Source organism: Nematostella vectensis, chromosome 9 (genome assembly GCF_932526225.1).
Source record: "Nematostella vectensis chromosome 9, jaNemVect1.1, whole genome shotgun sequence".
NCBI lineage: Eukaryota > Metazoa > Cnidaria > Anthozoa > Actiniaria > Edwardsiidae > Nematostella > Nematostella vectensis.
In genome coordinates this window covers 16,084,200-16,106,079 of record NC_064042.1, presented here as the reverse complement: position 1 = coordinate 16,106,079, position 21,880 = coordinate 16,084,200, and the positions used below count along the sequence as shown (strand labels likewise).

At 41.4% G+C, this 21,880-nt stretch overlaps 2 protein-coding genes and 1 non-coding gene across 4 annotated transcripts in view; 2 read left to right on the top strand and 1 right to left on the bottom strand.

The window, feature by feature from the left end:
* The first annotated feature begins 445 nt into the window (after positions 1-445).
* Positions 446-6,951, top strand: LOC5500280. Its single transcript, XR_007313797.1, has 2 exons — positions 446-672; positions 6,238-6,951. It is a non-coding gene; the product is annotated as an uncharacterized LOC5500280 (transcript).
* Positions 5,325-14,693, bottom strand: LOC116610244 (X-ray radiation resistance-associated protein 1). The gene is made up of 14 exons (XM_032371033.2): positions 14,427-14,693; positions 14,083-14,258; positions 12,560-12,631; positions 12,199-12,271; positions 11,808-11,996; positions 11,607-11,673; positions 10,735-10,854; positions 10,291-10,628; positions 9,674-9,957; positions 8,369-8,761; positions 7,033-7,314; positions 6,321-6,426; positions 5,798-5,874; positions 5,325-5,633 (listed from the first exon to the last, which is right to left on the bottom strand). Exons 1-14 carry the CDS (start codon positions 14,521-14,523, stop codon positions 5,430-5,432), a joined length of 2,478 nt encoding a protein of 825 aa, XP_032226924.2. The 5' UTR covers positions 14,524-14,693; the 3' UTR covers positions 5,325-5,429.
* A 378-nt stretch (positions 14,694-15,071) lies between these two features.
* Positions 15,072-21,880, top strand: part of LOC5502734 (UDP-glucose:glycoprotein glucosyltransferase 1) — a 29,659-nt gene continuing 22,850 nt past the window's right edge. For both annotated transcript variants that reach the window (XM_048732658.1, XM_048732659.1), the window contains exons 1-8: positions 15,072-15,176; positions 15,636-15,760; positions 16,429-16,514; positions 16,785-16,903; positions 16,986-17,098; positions 17,184-17,358; positions 20,261-21,144; positions 21,666-21,804. In XM_048732658.1, coding sequence (XP_048588615.1) covers positions 15,132-15,176; positions 15,636-15,760; positions 16,429-16,514; positions 16,785-16,903; positions 16,986-17,098; positions 17,184-17,358; positions 20,261-21,144; positions 21,666-21,804 — 1,686 coding nt within the window. In that variant the 5' untranslated portion in view covers positions 15,072-15,131. The remainder of the gene's footprint in view (positions 15,177-15,635; positions 15,761-16,428; positions 16,515-16,784; positions 16,904-16,985; positions 17,099-17,183; positions 17,359-20,260; positions 21,145-21,665; positions 21,805-21,880) is intronic.

Here is a 21,880-nt window from a genome sequence, read left to right as displayed (position 1 = left end):
GTTCTTTGCAGACCAATAGCAGTTTTGAGTTGTTACTGTTGGACACAGGCTGTAAAGCCAATTGTGTCTAGGGAAAATGGCACTACCAAGGGTGGGCACTGTGGACACTGTTTCCATGTAGGACGACCGTTTTTTTGCACATGGTAAAAACATTCACATTTCCTAGAAGTTGAAATAATGCTTATTTGAAAATATTCTCAATATAATTCGTTCCTTTAACGCCGTGCGTTGATTGACGATCAAAATACCCTAAAAACTGCCCCTTCAATAGTGCCACATTTTGCCCTCTTAGGGTCAAACTTCCGGATAAAAAACCTTGACAACAAAATTGTTAGGACTCAATTGAATGCTCGTGTGTTAATCCATCTTTTAACCCCTTTCAGTTGACCAAGTTTCATCCAAATCGAAGACTGATTTTCCGACCCTTTGTCGACCTACTGTGCCGCTCTTAATTAACAGCTCAGAATATTTCCTTTTCTGGAAACACAAATATGGCGGCCTAAATGGGTTATGACGTCATCATTCAAGCCCCTCGCCTTTTACCGCCGGGAAGATATATTTTTCGCTTTAAAAGCTTTTTCCCGTCGATTTTTGCAATTTTAAAGCAGCCAGTGTCTTTCCAAGATATCTCGTGCAAGGCTTTGAAGCGATGGAGTAAAAATATGGAAGATGGTGAGTATTTATTTGAAGGGAATTGAAGCTCAGCAGCGCCATGTTTGACCGATTTCGAACCCAAACACATGTAGAAATTTGACAAGATATCTATACAATAATTTTTCTGGGCTTAGAAAAAATTATTCTGAGAATAAGGAGTTCTGCAGCTTTCGAAATCGGTATGTCTCCATATGGGACGCGACGACAGTTGCTGGAACGTTTGGTTTCTTTAAACAATATCATGTTGAGCTCTGCACATCACCGACATAAGTATAGGAAACAAGGGCCCTCCCTACACTGTCAAGTGGACTGTTTTGCTTGATAGCTAGCCTAGCCGTACTTATTGCCATCTGTTTTTGCCTTTTCTGACTGATTTTAAAACCAGAAATCTTATACAGCGCTGCCAAAGTTTATTATAAATAGCTAAATTGAGTAAAAATAAAATAAAATTAGCGTGTGAGTTTCAGTTGGCTCCTCTGCAATAAGGCCATCATAAATAAAAATCTACTGTACTCTATAAATCAAATTTATTTCAGATATTGAACATGGCAAAGAAGATGAAGATAAGTAAATATATAAGGATGGACAGAGAGATCATTGAATTTTCTCCTTTGTATTCCACTCTTAGTGATAAAAAAAACTTATACTATTTTTTTTTTGAATATTTGTTTTATTTGTTCAAGCTATGTGTTATGTGAATATTACACTTTTTGAAAGTATGGTTACAAACTGACCCCCCAGTTCTGTAGCACTGTCAAGAAAATAGGGGGACCCCCTTCGTATTTACAAAGACAATGCTTAATGAACGCTGCTTGGTGGAAAAATGGTATGAGATTATATGGCTTTCAAAGTTAACGGAGATTTGCACCCCAGCCTCTGTCCATGGACCCCTTGTTGAAAATAGGTTTTCTAGTAATAACATGTTTTCTAGTGAGGGAAGGGTTTTCTACTCCTGTTATGATCCGAGTATAAACCAAGAGCATGGATGAAGGTTGGTTAAAAAGTTTCTATGTATTAAATCCCCAGAGCTAACACAGTATTATACTTTTGGGTTTTTTAATTCACACTAAAACATAATATAAGACACAGCATATTGTGCATTCAAAAGGTGCAATGGAATTTTGAAATGAGAGGGTATCTATGATTATTTCACATCACTTTTATGTATGGTGCTTGATTGTAAAAATTGTATGATTGGACAAATTGTTTCCACTTTACTCCCATTTACTCTGACTGAAAATTTTCCACCAGAAAGAATTAAAATCATTAGAATTCTGTTGGAGTAAAATTGTTTAGGAGAAGAATGATAAGCTCATGAAAATGATTTGTTTTCAAGACATATTGCATTATACATATGCTGTAAAAACATTTACAACATAACATGTGTCCACTGCATTTCTTTGGGATTGCACATTTTACCAACAGGCTTGTGTATTTTGGGGGTGGCAAGTTTCCATCCTTTTTGGGTGTATGACATTTTGAGCTCTGTTGGACCATTCCATAATGTTTATAACTGAATACTGCCCCCCTCCCCCCCCCTGGGCAATTATCCCTCTAACCTTCAAGGCATATAAATACTAAGCCCATTCAGCCTTTCGGCTATCAAGTCATAGCAACGAAAACCATTTGCAGTACTGAGTAGTCAACGTCAGGGTCAAGAATCCATGCCTGCTTGTCCACCGTTAAGTGTGCCTTCGAATTCCAGTATAATTACGCTTCCAAGCTGTAATTCTTTCGTGATGACCATCATCCTCGCCGTCATCTATTGACTATAGCGAATCGGACTTTCCCGCCGAACATAGCCATTCGAAACATTCATTTTTACCACATCTTTGCGCCCAAAGGCTTTTCTACAAGTCTTTCAAGTTTTGATACGTCTAAAACCCTACCAAAAAGCAGAAAGATACTGTTTTATGCTCTTATTCTCGTCTCTCTCTATGGCCGCCATGTTTTTTTACTTAGGTCCAGCGATGTTATGACGTCATCTTACAATTTGATCTGTGATTGGTTGTTTCAATGTTTTTGTTTTCCAGAAAAGGAAATATTCTGAGCTTAATAAATGTTGGATCTAACCTCACCTCGATGAACTTCCTAGATTCTACCGCCCACTTGGCTTGCATGTGTACTGGAAGGCGCATGACAATCTTTTTCATCGTTTCGAAGTAATTAAGATCTGTTTCAAAGTTCAGTTCTTTTGCGTCCAGATTGCAGATGCGCAGATCTCTTGAGCTTTTTGACGACCCTGTGACGACTTTATCAATTAACGAACGGGAGATTACAAGATAAAATAAAATAATATTACCTTAACGGTGGCGTACTCTGCTGAGCGCTGACCAAAACTGATCAGAGATTTACATAAAACGCAATACTAGGTATAACCAGTAGAAATGACTAATGAGCTAAGTACGATGGAACACAAAGAACAAAGGCTAGTAAAACAATACGCAAAGCAAACAATTGACAAAAAGAAGACCATGAGAAACGAAAACAGAATTCCGCCGTAACATTGGGACTTTTACAAAAGATATTTTTGTATAAAGAGATCTCGTGAATTTGCTGATGGAAGCGGATGCTTTTTTGCGCAATATATCGGCATGATTGGTCTTCAGTTTTTTCAGCTCAATTTCCGCGTGAGGCCTTAATGATCAATTACAATACTGTTAGAGAGGTATACCTCATCAGTTATGCATGTGGATGTTTTTTTTAGTCGGCCACTCTCAAAGAGCCCTAGACAGAAACACCTTTGTTATTGTTTTCATTTGAAGACAAAATAAATTATGATATCCACAAATAACCATCTAAAAACAAATCTTTATACCTCATTCACCAAATTCGATCTCAACAATATCTTAGCTTCCCTAAAACAGCGGATGGAAATGGATACTTTTCTTCACTTGGTATTAGGATAACAACATGGCGGCTGACAGAAAGCCTTATGACTCTTTCAGTGTAAAGTCAACTCTTGCCTATGAACATGCCGCTATTGAGGACGAACTGGAAAGTAATGCAAATAAATCAGTATCTCCTATTATCACAGACACGTTCATGATTACAGGACCAAAGCGAAAGGTGTTGTTGTTCAGAATGACTTATGTCTGTCTTCTGTAAACCATGGCCCTTTATGCACAATCAAAGTGTGTGAATAAGTTTGAAAAAGTACAGACACAATAGAACTGATTAAAAGACAGTGGCCACCAGTAGCGGATCTAGGGGGGAGGGTTTAGGTTGTTTAAACCCCCCTCTGGGCTGCCATGGGAAAGCTTTATGAGCTAGAAAAATGCATACAGAATTATGTGTCTATGGAAGCTAGAAGGTTTTATAACAACAATATTTTTCCTTCCCCATATTGCCATCATCCAGGGCTATGGTGGTATAACATTTATAGTCACCCAGGGCTATGGTGGTATAACATTTATAGTCACCCAGGGCTATGGTGGTATAACATTTATAGTCACCATAGGGTGGCACAACATTTATAGTCACCCAGGGCTATGGTGGTACAACATTTATAGTTACCCAGGGCTAGGTGGTATAACATTTATAGTCACCCAGGGCTATGGTGGTATAACATTTATAATCACCCAGGGCTATGGTGGTACAACAGGTTGTACCCCCCCCCCCCCCCTCAATAACAGACTTCGCAAGGCAGTTAACAATCATAAGTGTGTGTTAGTAATGTAAGTTTTGTCATTGAGGGTGGTGACTGCCAGGGTTTCTACGTGCGTCCTCAGCGGTTCTATCCGGGTCAGATTAGTGTAGTATTGGAAAGACGGGACCTACGGTTTAACGTCCTTATCCAAGAAGACTTCAATATCTAACCGTTTATTGCATTTTTTATTGTCAAATAGACTAACAAAGGATACATTGGCCTTCGTTATGTACTTTGAGTAGACTCGCGTTTCTCACCAACCAGACCCTCCGGATTTTTCGCTACGAATGATTACCCCCCTCCCCCTGGAAATTCCTGGGCGTTTGACACCCCCTCCACCCAACCCCTGGAATTTCGAATCCCCTCGTTGGGGGGGGGGGGGGGGGGGGGGAAGAGAAGGGATGGAGATATTTTCGCGAGTCAGCGGCTACACGTAGGCTAGTTTGAAATGAACGATTTCGTGCATCATTGCGACACGAAATATACCGCAGAAAAAGCGTAGTACTTGTAGTCTTTGACGAGGCTCAGACTCATTTCGGATGCGCTTGATTTCTAGATCAGAATTATTTTGTTCATCAGAGGTTATTAATAAACAGTTCAAGTAAAATCCATCAAACTTGACTCATCAAATTATCGAGAACTCTTAAGCCTTTCAATATAATTTTCCCAAAATATTGTGTTATGTTTAGCAAGCGTATGGTTTTTCTTTTCCCTCTTAATATGTAAATTTCGAGACTGTTTCTGCCAATCAGTGATGTCAGGATTAGAATTGGATTAGAACCCCTTTTTGGGAATAGCGCTTACAGAGCAGTTTTTTCGTCTTTTCCCCTCTCTCTTTCGTCTTCAGTCCCCGCGTCGCCCTGGGTCCCCGAGGATACCTACTTGGAGTACGCACTAGTTATTAAAAGATATATTCATTTGATCTAGTTTGATTCTATTGTACGTAAGCAATCGTTTATTATTGTAGTAGGAAAAGCTCTTTGGGTCAAATTGGTAACCAATATTGCACACTTCCTCGAGGTTCTGAGTAATGGTATGAAAGTTTATTAAATAATCTATCATATTTATGTACACTTTTGTGAAATGCATTTTGATTTTTCTCTAGAAAACTCGGTAAAATATAACTCTAGATTCTGGTGTCTAGTTTCTTTTTAAATTTTCTAAGTTCTTGCAGGACTTCTTTTTCTTCTTCGAGGAAATCGGGCGGTAGGGCGTCCAAATCCTCCGAGTCCACTCGTGGAGGGTCATTGTTTTCCACCTTTACCAAGTCACGTGCCGTGGCGTTTGATCGAAGCGAGGCTACGCGGACCTCGTTGTATTTCTTTTGTACCTGAAAACGAGATCAAAAGGAAAATGTCTGATTCCTGTCCAGATCACTCTGTTCTGTGTCCAGATTAATCTATTTGTTCTGTTCTAAAACGCCCAGATCCGTTTTTCACACTGAAATTTTAAGGTGTCCTGAGTCAAAAGGGTATTTAATAAACACTCCCTTACCTCTCCTAGAAGCGTCTTTGCTTTTGGAAACTGCTGTCTAAGTATTGGATCCTTGCTGTAATTGCTCAACACTTTTTCTACAAAGAAAAAAAGATATATTTAGATAATCATTAGATAAATGGCTTTATACAGGACCATCGTCCTTACTCACTGGTACTCTACAGTCTGTCTGTCTGTCTGTCTGTCTGTCTGTCTGTCTGTCTGTCTGTCTGTCTGTCTGTCTGTCTGTCTGTCTGTCTGTCCGTCCGTCCGTCCGTCCGTCCGTCCGTCCGTCTGTCTGTCTGTCTGTCTGTCTGTCTGTACAGTAGCCCATGACATGTAGCCTTCGACATACTTCTTACACCTAAGTGTTTAATAACCTTGTGCAACCCCTAAGCTTAGGGTTCAGCAAATTTTGTAGATGGCGAAATAATACGTTTCTCAACTATTTTGTGTTGCAGCTACAAGATGTTGCCCGCAGCAGTGTTTGGGTGTGACTAGACTTGAAAACGCATGCTACATATCAATATTGATGAAGATTTACCAAGGTTGGACTCCACTGTCTTGGACTGGACCCGCATTTTGTCTAGGATTTCTCCGAGTTGCGCCACCTTGTTCTGTTTGGATGGCTTTGGCAAGACTTCGCTTACCTGATGATGTAAAATTACAAGCATTTTGAATAAGAGAGAAAAAAAATGAACAAGTGAAAATTGTCTCTCAAAGATCTAAAAAAAGCACTGAACATCCCTTTCTTTCAGGATTAGATAAGGGTATAGCCAGGTTTGCTGGGGCGAGGGTAGAGATGAATAGAGATAAATATATTAACACAAAAATACTTGGGGAGGGCAGAGTAGGGCATTAATATCTTAATGCAAAAAGACAATACACCAAAAACTGGAATTCGACTCTTCAGGGCAGAGTCTGCCCTGAAGAAGTCTTATTAAAGACGAAAATTTGGCAGAATCGAATTCCAGTTTTTGGTGTATTGTATTTATTGTTATGGTACGAGATCACGACAATTTGGGCTTTTTGATTCTATTAACGCAAAAAGACTATACAAGGGTGAAGTAGGTATATCTTAATGCAAAAAGACTATGCAAGGGTGTAGGTATAAATATCTTAATGGAAAAAAAACTATGCCAGGGTGAATAATGCTAAAAGACTTTGCAAGGGTGGAGAAGGCGACTCTTTTATTTAGAAAAGAGGTTTTTGAAGGTCGAGGGATAGCTACTCGTGTATATGTTATTCTATATTACCTTAGTTGTCTTTGAGTCTGTCTCCTTGTAGTTTCCTTGAGAGTCAGTGAAGATGAGTGGGTGCGCCAGGGCAAAGTGCAGTGAGCGGATGCTGCCCTGGATATCTTTCGGGATGATAACCTCACGGTCTGTTTCATCAACGTCTAACAAGTCCTCAAAGCCTTTGTACTTTGCTTCAACGCTGAATGGTCTGTTTGGATGCTCATGTTTTGCCCGCCGGGATTTCCGTTTGCGATGCTCCTTGGGTTGCTCTGTTTGATGTGTACCCTCTTGTTCATCAACCTGTTGAGGACCATGGCGGCTTTACTGTAAAGGCTCACTAATAGTATTGTCTAAGGAAGTCAAATTTTCTGAACGATAGCTTTTCTTAACCTGATTCAATTCTCATTCACACTTAATTAAACATTCAAAGATGTTCCATAATTGTGATAATATATGATAGTATATTTCAGTTTCATTTTATGCAGCTGTCAAGTTGTTTTCAAATATGTTGAGCCTGACATGTTTCTCAACAATTTGACCATATTCTTTATGTTGAGCCTGACATGTTTCCCAACAACTTGACCATATTCTATATGTTGAGCCTGACATGTTTCTCAACAACTTGACCATATTCTATATGTTGAGCCTGACATGTTTCCCAACAACCTGACCATATTCTTTATGTTGAGCCTGACATGTTTCTCAACAACTTGACCATATTCTATATGTTGAGCCTGACATGTTTCTCAACAACTTGACCATATTCTATATGTTGAGCCTGACATGTTTCTCAACAACTTGACCATATTCTATATGTTGAGCCTGACATGTTTCTCAACAACTTGACCATATTCTATATGTTGAGCCTGACATGTTTCTCAACAACTTGACCATATTCTATATGTTGAGCCTGACATGTTTCTCAACAACTTGACCATATTCTATATGTTGAGCCTGACATGTTTCTCAACAACTTGACCATATTCTACATGTTGAGCCTGACATGTTTCTCAACAACTTGACCATATTCTATATGTTGAGCCTGACATGTTTCTCAACAACTTGACCATATTCTACATGTTGAGCCTGACATGTTTCTCAACAACCTGACCATATTCTATATGTTGAGCCTGACATGTTTCTTAACAACCTGACCATATTCTATATGTTGAGATTGACATGTTTCTTAACAACTTGACCATATTCTATATGTTGAGCCTGACATGTTTCTCAACAACTTGACCATATTCTTTATGTTGAGCCTGACATGTTTCTCAACAACTTGACCATATTCTATATGTTGAGCCTGACATGTTTCTCAACAACTTGACCATATTCTATATCAACCGCATACCTGGGTCATAAAGAAGCCCTCGTCCATCTGCGTCTGACGGGCTGCCTGTGCCTGCCTGTGCTGTCGACTGTCATCCTCACCCACCCCTGGCAACTGTGTAGGCTCTCCCGATGACCTCACGTCCTCCCTCACGTCCTCATTGTACTGTGATTTCGGTGTCACACTGTGGGACCTTGAGGGCACACGCCAGGGAGTGTTGCTGGACTTTGCAGGGGCAGTTGAAAGGTTGCGGGGGGTCGCCGGCTCACTATCTCTGCCCAGGCCAGCAGGTGCTGAGATGGGAGGTAGAGGTCGTGGGTGTGGCCCAACATATGCTATGGCGTCAGGCTTAGGTGGGCCTTCTAGCATGAGCAAGTTGCGTTTCCTTGGAACTGCAGGCAAGGCCTCATGAACCTATAACATAATATTGAGCATTTTCTATTAAAATACTAAACTCATTTTGTTTTAATGGTGTGGTACATTTTTCTAGAATATTTCTCTGTTTTTGTTTTGTTTACATTCACAAAAATTAGCAACAAATAAAAACATTTAGGCAGCCAAATCCAGATAACCTTGCCTTGCCAAATAAAAAAAAAATGGCTCTCACTATAACTTAAGCTCAATTTTGATCCCAAGGGAGTTACTACCCTGTCCCATCCTCAAGCAACTAGGAAATGTACCATGTATCATACAAAAAGACCATTTTGCTAACACTTTCCTGTCCCATCCTCAAGCAACTAGCAAATGTACCATGTATCATACAAAAAAAGACCATTTTGCTAACACTTAAAAGCGTGAGATGAAACGAACTCCACAGCATTAGACATGCTCATTTGTCCCTGCCGTGGGTAAACTAACCTTTCTATTATTTGTCCCTGCCGTGGATAAACTAACCTTTCTATTACTTGTCCCTGCCGTGGGTAAACTAACCTTTCTATTATTTGTCCCTGCCGTGGATAAACTAACATTTCTATTACTTGTCCCTGCCGTGGGTAAACTAACCTTTCTATTATTTGTCCCTGCCGTGGGTAAACTAACCTTTCTATTATTTGTCCCTGCCGTGGATAAACTAACCTTTCTATTATTTGTCCCTGCCGTGGGTAAACTAACCTTTCTATTATTTGTCCCTGCCGTGGATAAACTAACCTTTCTATTATTTGTCCCTGCCGTGGGTAAACTAACCTTTCTATTACTTGTCCCTGCCGTGGATAAAATAACCTTTCTATTATTTGTCCCTGCCGTGGGTAAACTAACCTTTCTCTTATTTGTCCCTGCCGTGGGTAAACTAACCTTTCTATTATTTGTCCCTGCCGTGGGTAAACTAACCTTTCTATAAGTTGCATTAGCCATAAGGTTTACAGGCGGTCTTGGTCTCTTGGCTGGAGGTTTTTGTCGGAAGATGCGGACCCCCTTCATCCTCGCTAGCTGCATTGATAGGACAGGGGGGTCTCCTTTGAATGCAGTTGTTAGCGGGTTGCCCCAGATGATCAGTTCCCTCAGGAGCGGCCATCCCATGGTGGCAAGCAATCCTTCTTCCTCAAAGATCATGTTGTTTGCCAGATTTAAGTGAAGCAGGGAGGGAAATGGCAAGGGTGGATGGTATTTATCACCTGATAAACAAAATCAAGATTCAGTATCACCATCAACAAAATCATCATAACCATTATTAACAACATGTTAATCAACATCACTACAACAATTACAAATATCGACATCATCAACAACTTTCAGGTCAATATAAATTGTTGACAAAACTACATATGCTGTTAGCTATATTGGCTTGGATAAAAAGTCAAGCCTTGCTTTTTTCAATGACATCATTTTCACTGTACCAAGAAATGCATGTCTCTCTCACAGACTAAAATTTCCGGCTGAAGCTTAGGTCAGGTGCAGAGGAGACTAGAAAATGCATAGCTTTTTGTTGATAATAAAGCATAACTCACCAAGAAGGGATGCATCCTCTGTCAGTGAACTCGAATGTGGACGAAGACCGATCTTTTCCACTTCTTCCTCCTTCTCATTCCCAGGCATGGTGCGACTGAGTATCTCATCAACCTCATCAAGCATTTCAAACTCTTTGTCGCTTGCTTCCTTCTCTTCATCAGCACCTTCCTTGACACCCTGGACATCATCGGGATGCTCCTGTTGAGGCGAAGACTCTGTAGGCTCTGTGGGGTCACCCTTGCTGCCAAGGTCTTCACTTTGCCGTAACCGGGCCCCAAGTAATCGGAGGTGAGGTATAGAAGTAATCTCATTGTGCTCAAGGTTGAGGTACTTAAGCCTGCAAATATATACAAGTAAAATCAATAGTTACACAAACACCAGTTTACTTACAATGATTGATAATAATCAACAGCATCATCATCATAACTATCACTAATATATACCTCTTGAGTCCAGCCAAGCTTGCAAATGTTGAAGTGTCTGTCAGTTCATTGTGATCAAGATACAGATTCTCCAGTCTGCTAAATCGCACCTTCCTGTCCTGTGACTCGACTGTCCCAGATCTGGTCATCAAATGATCAGAATTTATCAGCTATGAATAGTCAGGTGGTTAGCATAGCTTCCCAGATCTGGTCATCAAATGATCAGAATTTATCAGCTATGAATAGTCAGGTGGTTAGCATAGCTTCCCAGATCTGGTCATCAAATGATCAGAATTTATCAGCTATGAATAGTCAGGTGGTTAGCATAGCTTCCCAGATATGGTCATCAAATGATAAGAATTTATCAGCTATGAATAGTCAAGTGGTTAGCATAGCTGACACAGGTTGTGCTTCAGAAAAGACCTTGCTTTATTTCCTTCAGAGCAATCCAGCCTCAAATTATTAGCATAATAAGGGGGGTTCTTACACAGTTATTCCAGTTATTGTACGGTAAATGGGGGTTCTTACGCAGTTATTCCAGTTATTGTACGGTATGTGGGGTACTTACACAGTTATTCCAGTTATTGTACAGTAAGTGGGGGTTCTTACGCAGTTATTCCAGTTATTGTACAGTAAGTGGGGGTACTTATGCAGTTATTCCAGTTATTGTACAGTAAGTGGGGTACTTACGTAGTTATTCCAGTTATTGTACAGTAAGTAGGGTACTTACGCAGTTATTCCAGTTATTGTACGGTAAGTGGGGGTACTTATGTAGTTATTCCAGTTATTGTACAGTAAGTGGGGTACTTTTGCAGTTATTCCAGTTATTGTATGGTAAGTGGGGGTACTTACGCAGTTATTCCAGTTATTGTACAGTAAGTGTTGGTACTTACGCAGTTATTCCAGTTATTGTACGGTAAGTCCTTGCCATTTCAATAGGTAATCGCCTGATTTCATTCCCTGTAAAAGTAATATAAATGAATATCATCAGGGTAAATAAAGAAGATAGAGTACAATGAATCCCAGCTGTATTGATCATCCTCTGTTGCCCACTGCTATCATTATCATGTATTGGATTAGTTTCCATCCTTTACCTGTGAGGTGAAGTGTTCTAAGATTTTCCATGAGGCCCAGTGCCAGAATATCTGCTCCAGTCAGCCTGTTGTAGGACAGGTCTAGCTTTTCAAGATGACCAAAGTCATACGTCTCAAGATGTATATTACCAGAGATGTTGTTTAAAGGCATCTCAAGTTCACGAAGAGATATGAAGTTCTTGAATGCATCTTAACAAGAACAAAACAGGGGTATATATATTAAGTTGTGGTGTGGTTTGAATCTGAAGTAGAGATGTGTTGGATGGAAGAAGAATTCACACATGTAGGACAATAAATGGAAAATACTAAAACCTTCCACAATCAATTAGAGTTTAAGCTATATGAACAATTCTAGATGTCCGTAGTTGTTTTCTTGCTGTCACCAACTCACCAAAAGGGAGGTTGTTATCGCCCACATCGACATGCACCACATTGTCAAACAAAAGAAAGTCATCTCCTGCAGCCTAAACATGAAGCCAGATGTGATCAGGTTTTAGTGAATGGTAAAAACAGTGGCATTCACAGAGGAGAGAGAGAGTGCATTCACAGGCATACATAGATATATAGAGACACATCACTTTTTGGGGAAGGGCGGGGATAGATACATAGATATATAGAGGCACATCACTTTTTTGGGGGGGGGAAGGGAGGGGATAGATGTACCACTGTCTACAGGCCTGTCTGGGAGTCTTTTTTTTTCCAATAATCTATAATAATTTAGTGGCCACCAGCCCTGTGATAACTACACCCACCTCTTTCAGCTCCTCACCGCTGACCTTGATAGAACACAAATCTGACGGGTCCTCCAAGTAGAATTTCTTCATCTGCAAGTAGATAAACATGTTTACCAAAGCTGTAATGCTTCTGTGCAACCCTTGTGTTGTCTTTTCACTTTTATATCAAATAAACAGATGAAATAACTTTGCAAGACTTGGACTGCAATTACGTTTTCTTCAACACTGTAGTTTAATATCATGCCTTTCCAGGGATTTCTACAACCGCTTGCATTTCAAATTATTATCAACCACCCATGCCTCAAGAATTCCATTCTCAGCAACCTCCCATGTTTTTGAAATTCCAAAATACCACCCATGGTAGTAGTACTGTACATGTAACCCGGCAAGGGAAAATGTACACTAGCCTAAAACGTTTTTGGGCAAATCTGGAAGATCAACGAACGCTTTTTCTAAAATGAGGGAATGATATTGTTAATAATGAGGGAACGATCTTGCTTCTTTATATTGTTCAAAAACGATCTTGTTCAAGGGCACAATCGGAAGAACAATTTTTAAATTTGGAAGTTCTCTTCAAATTCGAAAAAACACTCTAAAGATAGGAAGAGCATTCTCTAAAATTCGGAAATTTTGGAAGATCATACTCTTAAAATTCGGAAGATCGTTCTCCTGAAGCTTGGGAGAACATTCTTAATTCGGAAGATTGTCTCTAGAAATTCGGAAGAATGCTCTTAAAGTTTGGAAGAATGTCCTTGATATTTGCCGTATGCAAACTAAGGAAGCGAGTTGACTCTATTTGTATTTGCAATACAATGACATGTTAACGGTGACAACAACAATATGGCGGTTCTCGCTTGTTACTAAACTTGCGCACCAAACAGACCTCTCTAAAAAGAGTCCTCAATATCTCAGCTTTCTTTTGCCACTAGGATAGTCATGATCCGTAAAGTTTGACAATTGTTTTTTTTAGCCTTATGCAAATCAAGAAAGCGGGTTGGCTCCTGATCTTTTCTTGTCTTTTCAAAACAACGAATTGTTAATGGCGACCACAACTTAACTATGATGGCTTTGCACTTGCTATTTAACTCGCGCATCAATATCTTTTATAATTTGCCATTACAATCATCGCGATAAACGCACTGATAATCAATTTTCAAATCCCCCAAAAAACTTTTTGTCTTTGTGAATCCGACCCTTTCTTCGGATAAACGATCTTGAAAATCTGAAAATCGTTCTCGCCTTCGAGTGTTAACCTTGATGATGGACGATTTTAAAAACTAAGGAGAACAATCTTGTCTTTGGAAGAAAGATATTGCCTTCGGACAAACGATCTTTACTTCGGAGAAACGATCTTGAAAATCGGAGACCGTTTCTCGTTGAAACCTGATATCATTCTGAATATCGTAAAAGCATTCTGCATAATCCACACAATATTTTTCGTTCAAAGCCCGAATGCTTTTTCTCTAGTGTACGTTTTCCCTAGCCGGGTCACATATTTTCGGAAAATACCCAATTAAGAAGTCTTAATACTGTCCATGTACCAGATAAAATCCATCCAATTTCTTAGGTTTGGTCTCCTCGGTTGTAAGATCAGGACTGCTCGGTTTCTTCTCCTGTCGTTTCTCTGATGGTACTGTTGGTGAGACAGGCTCATTGCACAGTACGGCTTTGAATCGTCTTCGCTGCTCGGCGCGGTACGCCACAAGCCAGGCTCCGCCTGGACAAAAATATCACACATCAGCATGAAACTAACTTGAAAATACATTTTTTTTTCACTGAACAGACGAGAAAATAGATGATATGGTAATAAATAAGAACTAGAATGAAGTATTTGGCACTCCTAGTACTGATGTAGTCTATCTTATGACAAGGATTGATGATTTACCTTCGTCGACGCGTTTATAATTTGTCAAACTCCGAACTGGAAAACATTGGCTTGAAAATCCTGTCACAAAAGGGCTTGCGTTGCTTGTTGCCGACATTTCCCTGCGCTTATGGATTCTCTATTGTTTTAATTCTTTGTCTATTTTTCTTGTTTCTCCTGGAATACGCGGATCTTTGATATTATTTAGCTCCAAATCATGTTTGGTCGAGTGAATCTGTTATTGCCTGGCAGCCGCCATATTGTGAGAAACAGTCCGTTGCTATGACAACTGTTCTGCTATACCGCGAGGGACTGAGTAATCATTCGAGGGAATTGTGGAGGGGAGGGTCAGGCTTGTTATAAACTATCAAACTACTTATGAGCTCATGATAAAACACAATAAAACCGTGGAGATATCGAGAGATGTCTATTTGTGGGACATCCAAAATAAGTCGTTATTCATTACTTCTTCATTTTGAATCTTTCAGAATAACCAGCTAGCACGGTAGATTTCTAAAAATGAACCTTAAATAAATGTCAACTTTCTGTTCTGTGCGGTACGTATCTTTCCATGCAAACATTTTTAGGCGACGCCTGCCTAAAAACGCCTGCGAGGGAGGCTACAAGGCATCAAACATCAAGGCATTTTCACTTAGCATTTACCCCTCCCCCTCCCCTGTGAGTTGCACTTGACGTGGTTACACGGCATTGGCCTTCCAATCCAAGATGGCGGACGGTATGGAGTCGAAGAGGAAATCAAACTTCACAACGGTAAGAACACTATTATTTTGCGAATAAACACCAAGTTTCCTTGTGAAATAGCTACGTGCGATTCATATGGAAAAGAACTGTAATCAACAATGGAATCCGTCGTAGGAAATATGAATTTTTGAAAGCCGGCAAAATCATGTCATTCAAAATCAAATTCAAAAGTTATGAATGGGTCATTTCTTGAAACAAAATGACAGCGCGCATCCCATCTTTCAAGTTATATTGCCTAAATATCAGTCATTGCAATTATTTTTAGATAATTTCCAACCGTCTCGTAAGCTTGTTGAATGTCTTTTTCGGAGAGTTTAAGTATCCCCTTCCTCTATATACCGAAACCTCTTTTTTATATAGTATATAGTTGGCTTTCTTATCTTAAGATATAATACTTTCGGCCCAACCGAAGTCACAACCCAAAACATGAGGTTTTGCTTTATTGAGTATTTACTTTGGATTCTGCAGATTCATTGGCTCCTTGTGGCAGTTGCTGCTTTCTGCTGTACTCCTAGGGCATCTGGTGACTCCAAACCAGTTATAACAACTCTAGACTCTAAATGGAGTTGGACACCATTGGTATTAGAGGCTAGGTATGAATAGGGGCAGGGTATGAATGGGGTCAGGGTATGAATGGGGGCAGGGTATGAATAGGGGCATGGTATGAATAGGGGCAGGGTATGAATAGGGGCAGGGTTGAATACGGGCAGGGTATGAATAGGGGCAGGGTATGAATAGGGGCAGGGTAATATATGGCAGGGGGTGGCTAAGCTCCAAAAAAATTCCTCCCAAAATTGTATTTTGATGTAGAGAGGGAGACCCAGTGCTAACACTAGGTTCACTTGGAAGCCGTGATGTTCATATGCCCTTGATTCCTCCTCCAGATACCGGGTCTAGATCCAATTTTTTTAAGGGTATTCAGGCGCATACCCAGGATTGGCCGAGGGGGGGGGGTGCGCAGTCATAGGTATCATAGAGAATAAGCATAGTATTTGAAGATTCCTTAATAAAAAATGACCCTCTTTTTTGCCGCCAAGGGGGGGGGGGGGCGTGCACCCTCCGCACCCCCTTTGTACTCGCCTGGGTATTGATTAGAATGCCTCGACATGAGTTTGATGCTTTGTTATTTGATATAAAACAAAATGCTGGGGGGAACCTGTCACTTGTATGTGGCCCCCTAATTCATCGCTCTGCCCTCTATGTATTTCGCCCCCATCCGCCTACACAACTTTATTCATTTTTCACCTTGTTTATTTTTCAGTGAATTTTTAGCAAGTGATAGTAGAGAAAAAATCTGGAAATTTATAGAGCTATCTAGAGATCTTCACACAAAGAAAACTGATTTAGGTAAGCTCTCCAACCATATCACCCACAAATATTGCAAACATGTAAAATGAAGTTTAATTTTAAGGATTTTATGATTTCAAAAAGGCTTAAAGCATGTAGCAATATTTTCAATTTCACTTGCAACATTTTTATTGGAAGTATGCTGTTGCAAAATTCACTAAACACAATTCTTTTTTGTAGAATTCAATAAGAAAATATGAAGTTTAATTTCTAGAAATAAGGCAGTGTGTTTTATATTTATTAGGGAATTCTTGTTTTATTTTTTTTCAGAGAAGTACAATAGTATTCTACAACACGCAAGGAAACTCCTTTCTTCCAATGGGTTGAGTCTCCTCCAATTCTCACTATCAATGCGTTATTACTCACCCAAAATAGAGCTCTTCAATAAGGTAATAAAATAGGAAAATGGAAATCTCAATTTAAACAATAAGCTTGTATGCCATAAATATTTGTATTCAATTGTTATTTCAGGTTTCCAAGGAGGTTTCTGGTATCTCTGAATGCAGTAGTTTTGTTCAAATTGGTAAGAAAGTCACATGTAATACAGAGGAAGCTGAACGCCTGATTACATCCGCAGAAAAAGTGTAAGTCTGACATCCATATAAGTTTCTAGATTCCCAGCAAGATATAAATGTGTATTAGTATTTTCATGTTGTGATTTTCTTATAGATCTGCTCCCGACAGCTATCCCTTTGATCATCACTACACAGACTCCGATAGCAATGATATAACTGTCATCTTGCATGGCCTCATAGGAACAAGTGACTTCAATGCTTTTCATGATATGCTGGTTGCCAAGGCGATAGCAGGGAAAGTACATTACATATTGCGCCACTATGTGCAGGTAAGTGTTGGAGATGTTGATACAAGGTAGAGACGGCCTCTATGTGCAGGTAAGCGTGGGAGATGTTGATACAAGGTAGCGCCACTATGTGTAGGTAAGCGTGGGAGATTTTGATACAAGGTAGAGACGGCCACTGTGTGCAGGTAAGTGTGGTAGATGTTGATACAAGGTAGAGACGGCCACTATGTGCAGGTAAGCGTGGTAGATGTTGATACAAGGTAGAGACGGCCTCTATGTGCAGGTAAGCGTGGGAGATGTTGATACAAGGTAGAGACGGCCACTGTTTGCAGGTAAGCGTGGGAGATGTTGATACAAGGTAGAGACGGCCACTGTGTGCAGGTAAGCGTGGTAGATGTTGATACAAGGTAGAGACGGCCACTGTGTGCAGGTAAGCGTGGTAGATGTTGATACAAGGTAGAGACGGCCACTATGTGCAGGTAAGCGTGGGAGATGTTGATACAAGGTAGAGACGGCCACTATGTGCAGGTAAGCGTGGGAGATGTTGATACAAGGTAGTAATGGCCTCTATGTGCAGGTAAGCGTGGGAGATGTTGATACAAGGTAGAGACGGCCACTATGTGTATGTAAGCGTGGGAGATGTTGATACAAGGTAGAGACGGCCACTGTGTGCAGGTAAGCATGGTAGATGTTGATACAAGGTAGAGACGGCCACTGTGTGCAGGTAAGCGTGGTAGATGTTGATACAAGGTAGAGACGGCCACTATGTGCAGGTAAGCGTGGGAGATGTTGATACAAGGTAGAGACGGCCACTATGTGCAGGTAAGCGTGGGAGATGTTGATACAAGGTAGAGACGGCCACTATGTGCAGGTAAGTGTGGTAGATGTTGATACAAGGTAGAGACGGCCACTGTGCAGGTAAGCGTGGGAGATGTTGATACAAGATAGAGACGGCCACTATGTGCAGGTAAGCGTGGGAGATGTTGATACAAGGTAGAGACGGCCACTATGTGTATGTAAGTGTGGTAGATGTTGATACAAGGTAGAGATGGCCACTATGTGCAGGTAAGCGTGGGAGATGTTGATACAAGGTAGAGACGGCCACTATGTGTATGTAAGTGTGGTAGATGTTGATACAAGGTAGAGACGGCCACTATGTGCAGGTAAGCGTGGGAGATGTTGATACAAGGTAGAGAAGGCCACTATGTGCAGGTAAGTGTGGTAGATGTTGATACAAGGTAGAGAAGGCCACTATGTGCAGGTAAGTGTGGTAGATGTTGATACAAGGTAGAGACGGCCACTATGTGCAGGTAAGCGTGGGAGATGTTGATACAAGGTAGAGACGGCCACTATGTGCAGATAAGTGTGGTAGATGTTGATACAAGGTAGAGACGGCCACTATGTGCAGGTAAGCGTAGGAGATGTTGATGCAAGGTAGAGACGGCCACTTTGTGTATGTAAGTGTGGTAGATGTTGATACAAGGTAGAGACGGCCACTGTGTGCAGGTAAGCGTGGGAGATGTTGATACAAGGTAGACGGCCACTATGTGCAGATAAGTGTGGTAGGTGTTGATACAAGATAGAGACGGCCACTATGTGTATGTAAGAATTGGAGATGTTGATTCAAGGTAGAGACGGCCACTATGTGCAGGTAAGCATGGGAGATGTTGATACAAGGTAGAGACGGCCACTATGTGCAGGTAAGCATGGGAGATGTTGATACAAGGTAGAGACGGCCTCTATGTGCAGGTAAGCGTGGGAGATGTTGATACAAGGTAGAGACGGCCACTATGTGCAGGTAAGCATGGTAGATGTTGATACAAGGTAGTAACGGCCTCTATGTGTATGTAAGCATGGGAGATGTTGATACAAGGTAGAGACGGCCACTATGTGTATGTAAGCATGGGAGATGTTGATACAAGGTAGCGCCAGTATGTGCAGGTAAGCGTGGGAGATGTTGATACAAGGTAGAGACGGCCACTATGTGCAGGTAAGCGTGGGAGATGTTGATACAAGGTAGAGACGGCCACTATGTGCAGGTAAGCATGAGAGATGTTGATACAAGGTAGAGAAGGCCACTATGTGCAGGTAAGCGTAGTAGATGTTGATACAAGGTAGAGACGGCCACTATGTGCAGGTAAGCGTGGGAGATGTTGATACAAGGTAGAGACGACCACTATGTGCAGGTAAGCGTGGGAGATGTTGATACAAGGTAGAGACGGCCACTATGTGCAGGTAAGTGTGGTAGATGTTGATACAAGGTAGAGACGGCCACTGTGCAGGTAAGCGTGGGAGATGTTGATACAAGGTATAGATGGCCTGCCTACTGGGCTTTTCTTTTGTCATATTTTTGTGAGCTGTTTTCATGCCTATACTAGGTTGTCACTTCTTGTAATAAATGGCTTACTTAATTGGTGGCACATCTAGTTTGTTAATAGTTCCCCAATGGCTACCCTAAGAACTCATTCATTCCTTCAGTATCAGGTGGAAGAACTAAAAACCCATAAAGGCTTACAAGGCTTTTTGGGGGCTAAACCTCTGTCTCCCCTCTAATGGTTGGTCGGAAAACTTGTTGCGTAGCCCTTTACGTAAACTCAGATATCAGTCTCTGCCCTTTGTTTATCCTGTGTCACATAAGATATCACTTATTGGTCTCTGCCCTTTGTTTGTCCTGTGTCACGTAAAATATCACTTATTGGTCTCTGCCCTTTGTTTGTCCTGTGTCACATAAGATATCACTTATTTGTCTCTGCCCTTTGTTTATCCTGTGTCACATAAGATATCACTTATTTGTCTCTGCCCTTTGTTTGTCCTGTGTCACATATGATATCACTTATTAGTCTCTGCCATTTGTTTGTCCTGTGTCACATAAGATATCACTTACTGGTCTCTGCCCTTTGTTTGTCCTGTGTCACATAAGAAACTTCTAATTGTTGTCTCCCAGAAACCTTTACAGAAAAAAGTCCGTCTCTCTGGTTACGGCGTGGAGTTGGCTGTAAAAAAGACCGAGTACAAAGCAGTGGACGACACCAAGGTGAAAGAGGATACCTCACACAGTAAGATCACCAGCAAGAAAGAAGACGACGACGAAGTGGAGGGGTTCCTCTTCGGCAAACTCAAAAAGCTCCACCCCCACTTGACTGAACAGTTGAATCAATTCCGATCCCATCTGAAGGACAACTCTCGCGAGATGGCTCCTTTAAAAGTCTGGCAGCTCCAGGATCTTAGTTTCCAGGCCGCGCAGCGAGTCGTCAGTTCAGATCCTCGAAGCGCTTTGAAAGTACTCAGAGATTTAAGTCAGAATGTGCCGAAACTTGCGCGCTCACTAGTCAAAACAAAAGTCAAGCCAGAGTTAAGAAAAGAAGTCCTACAAAACCAAAAATTACTCTCAAAAGTCGGAGTAGACGTTGGGGACAGCGCGCTGTTCATTAACGGAAGAATGGTTGATATCGACGACTTGAATGCGTTCGAGTTATTGGACATCTTACGTGAAGAGTGGACAGTCCTTGATAAACTTGCCTCCCTTGGAGCTAAGGGCGAACCGCTGACCGCCTTGTCGGTCATGTCTTTGTCTGAGGAGCGAGACTCGTATGTCCTCGACACACGGGATGACTCAGTAGTGTTCGTCAATGACTTGGAAAACGATCGCCACTATGCGAGCTGGCCGTCTCATATCCAGGAGATCCTGAGGCCGACATTTCCAGGAATGCTGCGGTACATTGCCAGGAATATTTTCCACGTGGTGATGTTTGTGGATCCTGTAAGTCCCGCGAGTGTAGCACTCATCAAGACGGCAGACGAGTTCGTTCGCGCTTCTATGCCGGCAAGGTGAGTACAAATTTGGCCACTGAGGATGGTACACCAGCGTGAAGGGGAAAAGCGTGGAGGGGGGAAAGTGTGAAGGGGGGGAAGCGTAAAGAGGGGAAAGCGAAAAAGGGGAAAAGCATAAAAGGGGAAAGCGTAAAGGGAGAAAAGCGTAAAGAGGGGGAAGCGAAAATGGGGGAAAGGGCAAAGGGGGAGAGCGTAAAAGGGGCAAAGTGTTATGGGGGGGGGGAGCGTTGAGGGGGTGAAGCGTAAAAAGGATAAGCGTGAACGGAGGGAAGGCGCAAACGGATGGAAAGGAGAAACTGTAGAAAAAGGTAAATGGGGAAGAAGCGTTAAGGAACAAGGCTCTGGGATAATCAATTTATTGAGCGATTGTTATTGGCTATCGAGCTTGCATAAGTGAGCATGTGCAAATGAACCTCGCTTTCTTACATGTCCTATCGCCATGTTGATTTGTGCTCAGTTGTAAGGATAGATTTTATCAAAAACATTCAAAGTAATTTATTTCGACTTCTCTTCTGTAGAATTGGCCTCGTTCTGGTGGCTGACGCGGAGCCTGGGACCGACGCGAGGAAAAAAAACGCGGGAGTCGCCATCGCACGAGCCTTCCACTTCGTGAAGAACGAGAAAGACTCGCGCCAGGCTCTCGACTGGCTCGTCCAGGTTAGAAACAGAGATACCACATATTAGACCGTTTCCGTATTTTTCTCTGCCGAGTACTCACAAAAGTTTCACAGAA

What these genes read in the sequence shown, in the direction of transcription:
- LOC116610244 (XM_032371033.2), bottom strand. Translation starts at nt 14,523, where the DNA reads ATGTCGGCAACAAGCAACGCAAGCCCTTTTGTGACAGGATTTTCAAGC. An exon ending in TTATAAACGCGTCGACGAAG is followed by an intron (nt 14,259 to 14,426) that starts GTAAATCATCAA and finishes ATTTTTGTCCAG; the next exon opens with GCGGAGCCTGGCTTGTGGCG. An exon ending in AGAGGATGCATCCCTTCTTG is followed by an intron (nt 9,958 to 10,290) that starts GTGAGTTATGCT and finishes TTTGTTTATCAG; the next exon opens with GTGATAAATACCATCCACCC.